The 14,856-nt window shown below is 41.4% G+C and overlaps 1 protein-coding gene across 3 annotated transcripts in view; it reads right to left on the bottom strand.

The window, feature by feature from the left end:
• RAB11FIP1 (RAB11 family interacting protein 1) overlaps window positions 1–11,129 on the bottom strand; it is a 39,798-nt gene extending 28,669 nt beyond the window's left edge. For all 3 annotated transcript variants that reach the window (XM_043980632.1, XM_043980633.1, XM_043980631.1), the window contains exon 1: window positions 10,684–11,129. In XM_043980632.1, the coding sequence (XP_043836567.1) occupies window positions 10,684–11,054 (371 nt within the window). In that variant the 5' untranslated portion in view covers window positions 11,055–11,129. The remainder of the gene's footprint in view (window positions 1–10,683) is intronic.
• Between the last annotated feature and the right edge of the window lie 3,727 nt (window positions 11,130–14,856).

Consider the following 14,856-nt stretch of genomic DNA (forward strand, 5'->3'; position numbering starts at 1 on the left):
CAGAAGAAACTGATCAAGGAACCTTCCAAAGAACCAAGAAGTATCTGAGCCTGCAGTGCAAGAATTTTCTTTTGAAAATATAAATGCTTATTAATTTTCTAAAAAGTAAAATCAAATAAAGCGGTAAGGCAGAAAGAAAAGTGCAGAAGATTCCAGGCAATTCAGCTAAAGCTTTACAAAGAGCCCATTAAAGGTTTAGCAGTCAGTTTAGAGAAGATCAGCCTACATAAGATGGAGCAAGCACTGGGTGCTCAAGGAGGTAATGAGTAATCCCTGGGGAAATGTTTCAACTATTCAGCAAAGAAGTCGGTGTGCACTTCTGCTTGTGAAACTCCTAAATGTTAAAGCAAACTGTCACTTCCCTGCATAATGCTATTTTAAAGATGAATGGTTACTTGGCATGTAGCATGTTTCACTTTCTGCATTCCTAGGTGGGAGGAATGTGAGCAAGAGAAGCCAGGACAGAAAGATAGAATATTATCTACTTTATGAGAGTTTCAGGATCTTTTCCTTCACCAATCAAGAGGAAGGCCATTATCTCTAACCTTGTTAAGAACCTTAGATTTCAAGAACATCAGAGCAATCCCGAGTCTGATTGGTAAAATCTTGTTCTTGGAGCAGACAGGACTCTGGGAAGAGTCAACTAAGGACCAATCAAGGGAGATTCTGCTCTATTCTGTTGCATCCAAATGGATTTACAGGTAACAGATTGTCTTTTCTGAATCGTGGAATAAACATTGCCAAGAAGGTATCTTCAAAAAAACAAAGAAAAGAAAACCACCAATGGCCAGTGGCGTTGGCTCATGATTTTCTACAAATACTAGGTGTCAGGTATTATGGTTTATTTAAATGGGGAGAGAAGTGAGACAGGAAGCTTCTGGAAACACATGGATTACAGCCCTTTGAAGCCTCATAGTTTAACAGAAGTAAAGCCTACAAATCAGGCCAGTATTTTTATATCTGAGCATAAAACTAAGCCCCCTCCCAAGTTAAAGCTAATGAAACTCTCCAAACTTAAGATTTTCCTGAATGTCTGTTAAATGAAAGCATACCACAATAATAACACCCCCTTAAATTTGCATAGTACTTATTTTCTTTTTCTTTTTTTTTTGCGGGGGGCAATGGGGGTCAAGTGCCTTGCCCGGGGTCACACAGCTAGTAAGTGTTAAGTGTCTGAGGCTGGATTTGAACTCAGGTATTCCTGACTCCAGGGCCGGTGCTCTATCCACTGTGCCACCTAGCTGCCCCTGCATAGTACTTATTTTCAAAGGACTTTTACATACATTTGACATTTAACAATCCAAGGAGGAGGGGCAGCTAGGTGGCGCAGTGGATAGAGCACCGGCCCTGGAGTCAGAAGGACCTGAGTTCAAATCCGGCCTCAGACACTTAACACTTACTAGCTGTGTGGCCCTGGGCAAGTCACTTAACCCCAAATGCCTCACTAAAAAAAAAAAAAAAAAAAACAATCCAAGGAGGAAGGTAGAGCAAGGATGCTGATCCCTACTTTGTAAGGGAGATTCTGGCAGCAGGTCAATGAGGGAAGGGAGCATTCAACCCCTTAACCCATGGTCCTAAGTGGGCGCAACAGATACCTACACTGCCCCTGCCAACATTTACTTGATATAAATGTGCATGCAGAAACTCAATCCTAACCCCAGAGATTATTGATGTTACTACAATTCCCTCTCTGTGCCACAGACATTAATGATGGTCCACACCTGAGGCATTAAACCTTATTTTATTTGGAATGTGTAAGAAAGTGTGATGAATGAGGACAGACACAGTCAATGACTTATCCTAAAATTACATTGTTGCACAAAAGCACAGAAGATCTAGCTCTACCACTTACCACCTATGTGGCCTCTCCCACGTCATTTAACATCTCTGGGCCTCCATTTCCCAATCTTTAAAATGAGGACAAGATGCCTTCTAAGGATGCTATTCTTAAAATCCCAAAATGTTAGCACTCAGAGAGAGGCAGGGTTCCACTATGGATAGAGGGTCAGCCTGTGAGTTCGGAAGAACAAGATTCAAGAACTGCCTGTTACGGTAATGGCTATGTGAGCCTGAGTAAAGGCTTATTTAATCTTTCAGTGTTCCAGGGAACTCCCTAGGACTATGTTACCAATGAGAAATGCATCAGTGGAGGGTATTCAAACTTCATATTCCCCATACCTCTTAAATTATAGGTCTAGCTCCAAGAGGAAAATATAGCACTGACTAAAAAGTTGATAGGAAAGATTCATATTGTTGAACTTCATGACAAATTTAATTGAAAATATAAAACCCTTCTTAATTTTGAATTCCAAGATTAAATCCTTTAGTGATATTGAGAACGAGAATAATATTGGATTTTATCATTCAAGTTCTCCCAAACTTCATGATAACGAGGAGAGGTCTCCTTTGACAGTCTTACAGGAAGATTTTAATTGTTCTCCTAAGAGAACATGGCATGTTTTAAAAGGTATGTGCCTTTCAAAAGAATAATTCCAAAGAAAATTTGTATTGCGTGTCAAGAAGTATTTTCCTGGAATTTCCTATAATTTCCCAGCTTCCCCTTTCAAACCACCACCTCAGGAAAACCAACTGCACATGTGATTACCAGTTTTTTATTTGCCAGAACAGGCTCATTCCTTAGTGTGTCCCAATGGAACTCCCTAGAGACTAAATCCCCAGAGTGCTCCCAAAGAGATTACCAACAACCCTCCCCTCTGCAGGAAAGGAATCCTTCACTCTCATTAGTAGATAGAGAGGCCGGGCTTCACTACTTTCTTTGATGTTAAGCAAAAGCATAGATAGCAAAAATTAAACAAGGACCTAGAAAGTTGACATCTAACAAGTTTTAGCCATAAACCTCTGAAAACAACTGTAATAAAACAAAATGTGTCCTTACAAAAATTCAGTCAGGCAAACTTATCTGTCTTGGGCCCACAATGACAAAAAAACCAAACACACCTAAAATAAAGCCCAGGTTGAATGATTAGAAACCCTTGCTGTTTTGGCTGGACATTTACTCTAATCCAGAACACAGCTAGGGTACCTGATGCCACCTCCTCAGTCTTTCCTAGTCTGGGTGTCAGTCTGAAAGTCTGGGTATCCAGGAAAGTCTGGTGAGGAAAGGCTATCCTACCTAATGTCTTAAGCAATGGAAGCACATTCAGCATTAAAATTTCATTAATTTAAAAAAATAAAATAAAATAAAAAACAAAAAAAGGGGCAGCTAGGTGGCTCAGTGGATAGAGTACTGGCCCTGGAGTCAGGAGTACCTGAGTTCAGATCTGGCCTCAGACACTTAACACTTACTGGCTGTGTGACCCTGGGCAAGTCACTTAACCCCAATTGCCTCACTAAAAAAACAAAAAAATTCATTAGTTTGAGGTGATCATGTCTCTGCCACAGAACAGAACCACTTCAAGGACTTCCTAGTACTCCCAGGGCTTAGTAGAGTGGGATTGGCCTCTGGAGGTAGGAAGGGTCAGGATTACAGCAGGAAAGATATTATACTTCCCAGGATATAGAAAGACTGAAATTCATAACTCTGCCAGAAACGAGTCTGGTGAAGAAGAATAGTAGAAAGAATGACAGGTAAGTTCAGAGTCAAAGGATCTGGGTTTGAATCCTAATTCTAGCTCTGTGATTATATCTCTGTGACCCTAGACAATTCACTTCCCCTCTTTCAAGGTCTCAGTGTCTTCACTTCTAAAATGAGGTGGTTGGACTAGATAGATGACCCTTCCAGTTCTGAAACTGGATGATCTCTGAGCAGACATTCTTTTTAATTTATCTACAAAGATCCTTTTAGAAGTTTAATAATTACAAAGAAAGATTATAATTTTTAAAAATAAATAAAAATTTTAAAAAAGATTACTACACTTATAAAACTCTCCATTAAAGTTCATTATAATTATACCAATCTTTGAAAATGAGTTTGACATAAAGCTAAAGGAAAGTGAATTGAAATGAAAACTGTGCATTCAAATCTTCAAGTGGTAAAACAGTCTATTGTAATTTGGCCAAAAAGCCCAACAAATAAACTGCTACTAGCTTCCAAAATTTTTTTATGAACACATCAGTGTACTTGTTTATATTATTAATGCAGTGTTCAACGCTGTTACTTAAAACAAGCATTTCATGAGCTGCAGCAGGAATCAAACCAGTGCGGAAACACCAGTATACTATTACAAAACAAAGAAATGACTTGTACTAATACACTACACACTTTTTTAAATGGTTTCGATGGTATCCACCTACTGATTCATTCCTCCAACAGACTCAAAGGTGTAACTGTGACAAAGTTTTCTTTTGTGATAGGGAGCTCCCTTTATTACTCCTGTGGCTATTTTGGGAAAAGAAAGCTGGAACCTGGTTCACTTTTGATACCGGATTTCATTATGTCATTCTTTACCCCTTGGTAAAGTGAGAAAAAGGGGGCAGGGGAGGAAGCAGTAGCAACTCTCCCATTGGGGAATGGACACCTTAACAATGAATCAATTCATTATAAACAAGTGAGCAAGCACATTAAAAACATCAGGAAATTTTTTTCCATTTTTACCGAAGCAACTGCTCTGAGGCACACTTGATCTTCTTAGTCATCTCACTCCGCTGTCATCTCTAGGTTAGGGATGTTTGTCACATACCTACTCAGAACTCTACCCTTAGCACATAGAAAACAATCTGTTTTCTTCAACCTGTCACACAATGGAAGGGGAGGCTTTCTGGAAGAGTGAGAAGAGTAAGTTTTCCAGGAAGGTTCAGAATTATCAGGAGAGATCTAGAGAAAGAAAAAAGGTAGGCAGAGAAAAAAGAACCTAATTTTAAAACAATAACATTAACTCTGATTTGCTGACGTGTTATAAAAAGTAATTGCACATAAACAAAGCCTGTTGAGCACGTACAGATCGTTAACGTTTTTAATCAGATTCTTAGGGTCAACTAATTCTGTGCCTCCAGGCAGAACTAACACAGAAAGATAACTACCTAAGCTTTTTTGTTTTTTTAATAAGCTCCCCAGAGGCAACTCCAGTTTCCCAGAATGAAAGGTATGGTAGTAGGAGAAGCAGGGGAGGGCGGAGGTAGGGGAGGAAGTGCTAAATTCATAAACTGATGACTAGGACTTAATATCTACTACCATCTGTGTGACCCTGGACAAGTTACTTCCCTCAAGGGACCTATTCCCACATCTGTAAAATAAAGGTATTTGGAAAATAAAAGTTTCATTAACCAGGGATTGGCTAAACAAGTTGTGGTATTTGGAATGGAATGGGATGTTACTGCTAGAAGTAATAAATATCATGAATACAGAGGAGAAGACTGGATATATTAAGGGCTGATATGCAGAACCAAGAAAATAGTATACATAATGACGACAATCCAAGTGGAAAGGTCAACAAAACAAACTAAATGATGCTATGAAATTACAATGACCAAGCTTTAACCCGGAGAAGAGATGGGAAGTCACCTCCCCTAGACTTTGCAACATAGAGGGATTATGGGTGTGGAACATTACATATAAAGCAGGAATTTATTTGTTATAATGGATGGCTCCCTGGGAGAGAGAGGGGGGAAAAACACATTGAGAAATATAGATGCTATAAAAGCAAAAGCTATCAATATTTTTTTCTCAATTAGACAGTTGGACCAGATGATCTCAAGTATTTTGGAGCTCTCAATCTATGATACTCACTCTGGAAAATGGCCAAAAAATAAATTTAAAATGAGTCGCAGAAAACTGATTCTCAAAACTCTAAACCAGAGGCAGAGATACAAATTTCAGACTTCCCAAACAAACATTTGGTTGGAGGGCAGGGCATGAAGGGATTGGACTAAACAAGCCCCAGATTTCCTTCCAGCTCTAAATCCTATCAAACTCTGTGAATTATTCCTAATGTCTAGTCCTTAGGATTAATGTCTAAATCCCATCAGTTACAATTTAAATTCATTTCCGTTAGTTTTATCCTCAGTGAAAACAAAAAAACTGTTCACCACCATTCACATGATTTTCTTATAAATTTCCTTTGGCAAAATGAATCTGGTGGTTTTCACTTGACCTCAGAGATGGGAGCTAATACCCAAAATAATTTTATTTTTTGCTACCTTCTTATGGACTGAGTTATTTTACATCATACAAAGTTATGTGATACAAAAATTAAATACACACCTGTGTGAAATTAAAAATAAGCAAATTTTATAGGTTGACCTTCATGATATCATATTCCAGCACCTAGTCCGCTTTGAAGATTCATATCTATTCAGAGGTCCATTAAGAACCCACATCTTTACTGGCCCCATTTGCAAGTCAGACTCCATCTGATAATCTGGCCCCAAAATGCAATTTGACCTGTCCTTAAAATGAAGTCCTTTCCAATACTGAATTTCAAAGTGTAAATATATATGCATGTGCACGTCAATTTCACTTTGTATTTAAAATATATTAGCTAGCGCAGCTAGGTGGCGCAGTGGATAGAGCACTGGCCCTGGAGTCAGGAGTACCTGAGTTCAAATCCGGCCTCAGACACTTAACACTTACTAGCTGTGTGACCCTGGGCAAGTCACTTAACCCCAATTGCCTCACTAAAAAATTAAAATTTTAAAAATTAAAATTAAATATATTAGCTATCTATCATATCTATTGTGAACTTATCAATTCTCTGTCAAAAACAAAGACAATAAAAGATAAATATCAGCCAGTTCTATGTCTTATGATGGGGGGGAAAAACAAGACTAAGAAGAACTATTTAGAATATTTGAACATTTAGAACGGTCCCATCGTGACAACATCACAGGTCTTTTCAAGTAATGAAGACTTTTTATAAAATGAAACCTTTCTGAATGAATGCTAAGTCAGTCTCTTCGATAACAACTTACTGGCCTCAATTTAAAACTAACTTTATCCTAGAGTATAAGAAAAAAGATTTTATAGACTGGAATTTGAGTTTCATTGCTTTTCTGCCTGAATAGTTCAAGTAACCTTCCTATACCAGTCCCTTTTTCACTCTCTTCAACTTCTGTCTCTGTGGTGCTATTTAGTGAAATATTGCTTATTGGATCTCTGAATCTTTGTTAGTAGTATTGCAAAACTGTTCTGAAGAATGTGTTCCCAAAAATTAACATATAGCACAGAAGTGGGATATTGTCATGAACACTTGGAACGTTCTACCTGACAGACCAGAAACTGGTAGTGTCATCAATTTATACGGGAGCATTATCATCCTTTAGTCTAATCCAGTGCATTAGGTTGTCACAGAATGAAGCCAAATAATCAAGAGGACCAGGAAAACTTGAAGTTAGCAAAACAAACCTTGACTACAAAAAGGAAGAATGTTTTTTCTTTAAAAGGTCCTCATTCCCTTTTTGACACACAACACAGCTACTGTGCTTTGCTGATCTTTACAATAGTTCCATTAATCCAGGGACCTAATAAGTGTCTTATAAACATCAATTAAGCCTGACAACAGCTCAATTTATAAACAGGGAAACTTAGGCGTACAGAGACTGAGTTGCCTAAAGCCCCCAAATGAGTCAATGCCAAAGCTGGAACCAGAGCCAGGAAGCTAAGATTCCCTGCCCAGGCTAGGGAGAAGCACCTCATCTTTCAAATGAATAAAAAATTCATGTAAGTAACATACAGACAGTAAAAAGCTATTGTCCCCTTATCCCAGGAAGAAAACAGACTGAAGAGGTCAAAATGTGGTCATGCCTGTAAAATTTTATCAGATGATTACAGAGAACCATTTCTCTATTTCTTCATTAATGAAACACAGAGCTCATCATCTACCTTATAAAAACTGATCCCATTAAGACACTCCCTCAAAAATCTGCACATTAAAAAGGATTCAAAAAACGGTTTTCTTTATTTTTTTAGCTTTCAAAGAAAAAAAGGGGGGAGGGGGGAGCTTGGGAGAGAAGGCAGAGGAGTAGCATCAGCCCCTTAATGAGCCTCTGGAAAGCTTTAAACAAGGATCTGAGCCCACCTGGCCAGGATATTTCTTAAATCAAGTAAAGGGACTGCATAGGTCCTTTTGGCCAGCAGTCTGTTTCCTCCCTGGGATTGTCTCAAGGAGTGAAGCCGCCCAAAGGAGTATCCCCAAAGCTGCCCCCAGCCTGTGGCATTTTCTGCTGGGTGGGGTTATACATTTGAGAGAATCTCTTATCGACAGTAGAACAGGTACATAGGAGTTCAAAGAACAAAGCAACCTTCTGTAGCTTCAAGTAAGGCTGAACTGAAAATACCAGCTGCCGCTGGGAACTGGCGGCCAAGATCAGTCTTGCCCAGATATAAAAGCCTTCTCCTTATTCGCTTACTTGGGATCTGTAAGGTCTGTACAACTTGTGAATATGGATAAACAGATATGGCCTAGGTGTTGCTGTTACATATTCTGCTCATCAGACTTACAAAATCATTTGAGGCCCAACTTTGAGTTAATCCTTTTTTGTTTTGTTTTTGGTGGGGCAATGAGGGTTAAGTGACTTGCCCAGGGTCACACAGCTGGTATCAAGTGTCTGAAGCCAGATTCCTACTGAATCCAGGGCTAGTGCTTTGTCCACTGCACCATCTAGCTGCACCACCTAGCTGCCCCTGAGTTAATCCTTTTAACTGACACCAACTCAGCTAAAGCTGGACTTTTAGTTGATGCAAAAGATGATACAACCAAAGTGGGAGAGATCTTAGTAGCTAGATAATCCAACCCTCTCATTTTACAGATGAGGAAACGCTGGAGTCAGGGAGCCTCATCCTCCTGAGTTCAAATCTGGCCTCAGATACTTACTAGCCATCTGACCCTAGGCAAGTCACTTAACACTTTGCCTCAGTTTCCTCATCTGTAAAACAAACTGGAGAAGGAAAAGGCAAACCACTCCAAGTCTCTGCCAAGAAACTCCTAACTGGCAAAGCAAAGAGTTCAGACAAGACTGGAAATGACTTGACAACAAAAATGACTTTCCCGAAGTCATACATGTAGTAGGCAACATTTGAACCGGAAGTCCTCAATTCCAGGGCTGTGCTCTGTTGATTCCTCCTTTAGATCAGTGATATGAAATACAAATAGAAATGGAGACCACTAAACCATACCTAGAGATCCCTGGGGGCCACATACTGACCTAAAATGTAATATTATCTGTTTTATCATATTTGTATTTATTTTGGTAAATATTTCCCAATTGCATTTTTATCTGGTCCTGGTCACACTCTAGCACCAGAACTAGCTGCCTGTTCGACCTGTTTTATATGACATTTATATAGCACCCAGAGGGTCCTGGGTTTTCCTTTAAAATATCTTCCCCAACTAATTTGGCCCTAATACTAATTTCATCTTTGAGTTAAGACTTGCCCTATGAGACCAAAGAGTAACCAATTCTGTTCCTAACACCTTAATGCTGACTAATTTTTCACCTTTTTCCTGAGAGGTGAGATTTGCCCATATCGGTACACTTGACATCTCATTTGAGAGAAAGAAAAAGCCCAGAGAGAGAAAAGTAACAAAAGCAAACAATCACCTATTCGAGAATTTTGCTAATGGCTGGCCTGTGATCCCAGCCCATTAACTCAAAAATTCTCCAGAAACATTGTATCTAAGATAGCTAGAAGTTAACATCTCTTTAATAGGTACCAAACCATTTCTAATTTTTCTTATAAATCTTCTCTCCCCTGTACCGAGGATGACCATGACAAAGTATCTCTACTTTAGGTCACCTTCCATCTTCTTTGTCTTTGGTTTTCTGCCCACTCAACCTATTCTAGCACAATGCCCAGATGTCCTCATTGCCCAGAAACGCATGCTCTTTTGGTCATTAAGTTTCTAGATTCAAGCTTCCTTATAGGATCTTCTCCTTGGAATGACAAATTCTGATTCACTTCTGTCCATCCTTAACTCAAAGTTCCTAGTTTCAGTATCATAAACCCACCAGATACAACACAAATACAATCACTGATTCACCTATGATAGCTACTCTTAATGAGTAAAAGGAACTCCAACAACTCATTCTGTCGCTGGGATTGAGGGGAAAGAGCAAGACGCATAAATTTCACATCCATACCATATTACATATTACTTGGCCATCAAGTTATAACAGGCTTTTTAAAATCTCTTTTTCACACAGGATAAAAATACAGTTTATTCTATATCTATTTTCACAAAGGATTTTTTGTTTTGCTTTTCTGCAAAATCACCTCCCTATGACGTCCCCCCAAAATAAAAATAGTTTATTCTATAAACCTTCTTCATTCTTCCTTCCCATTCTCTTTACCCCCCTCCAGAATTGCCATTCTCTCTGCCATTCTTCCACATTTCCCCCAAATCCTTCCCTCTTCCCCACTACCTCTTTTCTCTGTTCTTAGCATCCTCTCCCTTCCTCCCCAACTAGCCACACCTCTCCCCTTTACCTGCCCTTCCCCACCCTAATCCCAATCCTAAATAACCTCTCCTTCCCCGGTCTCCCCAACAATCGTTCCCTTCCCTTCTTTCTTCTGAGCCCCCTTTCTAAAATGCCCCCCCACCTTCCCCTCTAGTTCTCCATCTCTCCCACTATGCGCTCCCCTCTTCTCTCCAGACCCTCCCCGTCGCCCAACAGCGCTTCCCCTCTCCCTCCTCCAGCACCCCAGACCCGAGTAGTTCCCAGCCCCTCCCCCCTCCAGGAGCCCCTCCCCCTACCCGCCCCCTCCCCCGGACGCTCCACCACACGCACTGGGTTTTCCGTCGTCCCTGGTCGCGGTGCAGCTCCCGCAGATCCACTTCGGCTCGGCCCAGGAACTTGTCGAGGCCGAGCAGGGCGCGGTGCAGCACTGTGAGCTGCAAGGTGGCGGTGGCCCCGGGCCCGGCGGGCAGCCCCAGCGGCGGCAGCTCGAAGGTGGCCTCCTCCCGCCACACCGGCGCGCCCAGGCTGCGCTCCGACACCGAGGTCGCGTACTTCTCCTTGCCCACCTGGATCAGCGCGTACGCGTCGCTGGTGCCGCCGGGGCCCTTGGCCCGCAGCCCCCGGGCCTGGAGCACCGTCACCTGCACGTGCGTCGGGGACCACACGGCCCCCAGGCCCCGGCCCCCAGCCGACAGGGACATGATGCCGAGGCTGTGGCTGATGTCGGGGGGCCGCTGTTGCCGCCGCTGCCACCTCCGGTGATTCTGACTCCTGGGTCACGGTCCACGGCCCCTTTAAAGCTTCCGGCCCCGCCCCCCGCGCGGGGCCCCGCCCCCCACCTGTCCGCGCGCTCGCCGCGGCACCTCCGGGAACTTGTTTTGGACCCGAGTGACCCCGCCCCCCTGCTCGCTGGCTAAGGTTGGGTAGAGAGGGTGCATCGGCCGAAGGAAAAAGAAAGAGACTTGGCAACTCACTTGGGCCTCTCTGAACAGTCCTAGGAAGCGGGCGGGATGACTTATTCCCGTTTTACCGAGGGGGAAACTTCGCTTCTGAGTGGTTAAGCGACCCCGCCCGGGTGGAGCCTGGAGCGAGCGTTATTGGCAGGGATTCGAACCCGAGCTCCTTGAACTCCGAGTCTGGCGCTCCTGCCCCCAGCCTAGGCTCCCCGTAGTCGAAGGCTGCTCGAATTAAGAGTTCCATCACGGGCCTGCTACGTGCCAGCATTTTCATTTTTCATTCAGTAGTTACCGTGTAACTCTAGTAGTTACCATGGAGAGAGATCCAAAGAAAATAAAAGAAATGGGCACTGCCCTTCAGGAGTTACTACAGTAAAGTCGGGGAAATACACATAAATACAGGAAATGCAGGAATCCGAAATTCTCAGTTTTTGGCATTCTCTGCAAACTGATCTTTCCCTCAAAACCCTAGTCAGACACCCGAAAGGCATCATCTGCTTGTGCTCTCACGGTCTTAAATTCGAGTTGACCCCCCCAAAAAAACTCTAACACTTCCTCGATTTCTCCTGAACCCCATTCTAGGTAGTTCCTTACAAGAACCAAGAGCTTCCTGAGGCTGAAGCTGGTAGGAAAAAGCACCTCAGCCCCACCCTGGAACCCGACTGAGAGGTGGACAACAACTCCGCAGATCACCCACTCCTGGACAGATTTCCCAGGAGAAAGATCTTATAGAGCCCCGAGGGAGTAGGGAAGGAAATCAGGTCGTTCGAGCCTGTGCCCTGGACAATCTCCCATGATCTCTCTAGGAAAACGGGAGTCGGCTTGGTATTTTCAAAGCCGGAATATTGTCTGGAAGGGTGTGTTTATGTGAGAGTTGTCAGATCCCTGGTGTGACAGTGACACTCAGGGACTCTGGGAGACAGTCACAGAACTGGGTTGGAAGGGACCTGAGATCACAAGGTAAGAGCTGGAAGGGACCTTAGAATACAGAAAGTTATAACTGAAAGGGATATTTGAAATAATCTTATTTTATAAACTAGGAAACAAGCCCAAGGGGTAATTAATAGGAAAGCAATGTTATATTGGGGGGAGGGAGAGAGGGGGGATTCCTTCTGGAGTCAGAGGCCCTGGGTTGAAATTTCATTTCAGATACTACCTGTATAATCTTGAACAAGTCATTTAAGTTCCCTGGGCTTCAGTGGAAGGCTGAAGACTAACATAGATAAGGAAGAGGGCTACCACACAAATCATAAGCTTAATCAACAAGCATTTATTAAACACCTACTATATCCAGGCAACCACCTCTGCTATTCTGCCAGACCTGAAAGGTTAGGATCTTTGACTATTCCTCCAACATCCCAGTGGTTGGACAAGAAACATTGATTTTTACAACCTAGACAAGGTTACAAATTTGCCCCCGCCCCACCACCCCATATGACTGAATACTGAAGGTTCTGAGCTTTCAATGACAAACGGTAGATTTGACATACTATATATTTCAGTGTTATGATGAATTTATACTTCCCTCCATCAGTCCAGATCTTATCCTGTGTAATTCTTATCCATAGCGGATCTACTTAATATTCTGGAGGCTTTTCCCAAAGCTTTTTTTTTTTTACATTTGCTTGGTACCCCAATGCAATATTTGGGGCTGTCCATGATCCCTTGTTCTAACTATATTACCTGCCCATATCCTTTCCAGTCACACCTTTCTTCTATTCTTTATGCAGAAAGGACCTGAACACACCAGCATAATATTAGTGATGAGTTTATATGATATAAAAGATATCAACTATATGTCTGAAAAAGTATCATAAGTCAAGATTAAGATCTGGAAACGACCTTAAAGGTTATCAAGTCCAACACCTTAATTTTACAGATGAGAAAACCAAGGCCTAGAATGGTGAAATAACTTGCCCAAAGTCCAGTAAATAGTAAATAGCCGAGTCAGGATTCCAGCCACCATTCTCTGACTCTGAATCCATTGTTCTTTCCAGTATACCACACTGCTGGTCATGTAGCAGGAGGGAGGAATAACAATGGACCATCCCAGAGCCTCACTAGTACCAGGATAATGTCAAGGAACATAAAGGAACACTCCCAGTGTTTTGAATGTGCTCCCACAGGTAATTTATGGGGGCACTGGTACAAGAGTTGAAGAGGATAAGAAGGAAGAAGTGTCCACATCAATGAGATCAATCCTTCAGTGTATCTAAGAAGTATCTCTTTTACTATTTTAAAATTTTTCTTTTTTTTTTTGTTTTGTTTTTTCAGGGCAATGGGGTTATTAAGTTAAGTGACTTGCCCAAGGTCACACAGCTAGTAAGTGTCAAGTGTCTGGGCTGGATTTGAACTCAGGAACTCCTGAATCCACAGCCAGTGCTTTATCCACTGTGCCACCTGGCTGCCCCTAAAATTTTTCTTTTTTATTGTGAATTAGAAAAAGAAGTTTGTGTATAAAACTTTGAACTTATTTGTATTTTGTGGGGTTTGGGGGGGGGTTGTTTGTTTTTTTACATATAAGGTATTTTATTTTTCCGTTACATGTAAAGATAGTTCTCAACTTTTGTTTATACAAGCTTTACAATTTCAGATTTTTCTCCCTCCCTCCTCTCCCTCCCCCCTCCCCTAGACAGCAGGTAATCTGATATAGGTTATATCTATATATCTATATACATATATATAGATAGATAGATCTATACACACACACACATATATATACACATAATAACATTAATCCTATTTCTGCATTAGTCCTGCTATAAGAGAAAAAAATCAGAGCAATGATGAAAAACCTCAAAATAGAAAAAAAAACAGCACCAAAAGCAAAAGAAATAGTATGGTTCATTCAGCATCTATACTCCACAGTTCTTTTTTTTTTCTTGGATTTGGAGATCCTCTTCTATCATGAGTTCCCTGAAACTCTTCTGTACCATTGCATTGGTGAGAAGAATATAGTCCATCACAGTAGATCAACACTCAATGTTGATGATACTGTGTACAATGTTCTTCTGGTTCTGCTCATCTCACTCATCATCAGCTCACGCAAGACCCTCCAGGTTTCTCTGAACTCCTCCTGCGTATTTTGTGTTTTTAATATATATTAAATTTAACACAATAGTAACAAAACTACCTCACTTGTCTGTGTCACATTCCTTATGTCACTTTTTATAAGTAAGTCATTCTGGAAATACACAACAGCCTAATGTGCCCACCATTATTTTCTCCATTTTACTTTGGGATGCCCATTTTGATTCTTCTGAGATTATGTTGTTCCAAAATTCACAACCATACAGCATCACTGGGAGAACATTTCTTTTAAAGAGATGGGTTTCGGGGGCAGCTAGATGGCACAGTGGGTAAAACACCAGTCCTGGATTCAGGACTCCCTGAGTTCAAATCTGGCCTCAGACACTTGACACTTAACTAGCTGTGTGACCCTGGGCAAGTCACTTAACAATGCTCTGCAAAATAAATAAATAAATAATTTTTTTAAATAAAAAAATAAATAAAGAGATGGGTTTTAAATCTGGTTTCACTTCATATC

Source organism: Dromiciops gliroides, chromosome 2 (assembly GCF_019393635.1).
Source record: "Dromiciops gliroides isolate mDroGli1 chromosome 2, mDroGli1.pri, whole genome shotgun sequence".
Classification (NCBI taxonomy): domain Eukaryota; kingdom Metazoa; phylum Chordata; class Mammalia; order Microbiotheria; family Microbiotheriidae; genus Dromiciops; species Dromiciops gliroides.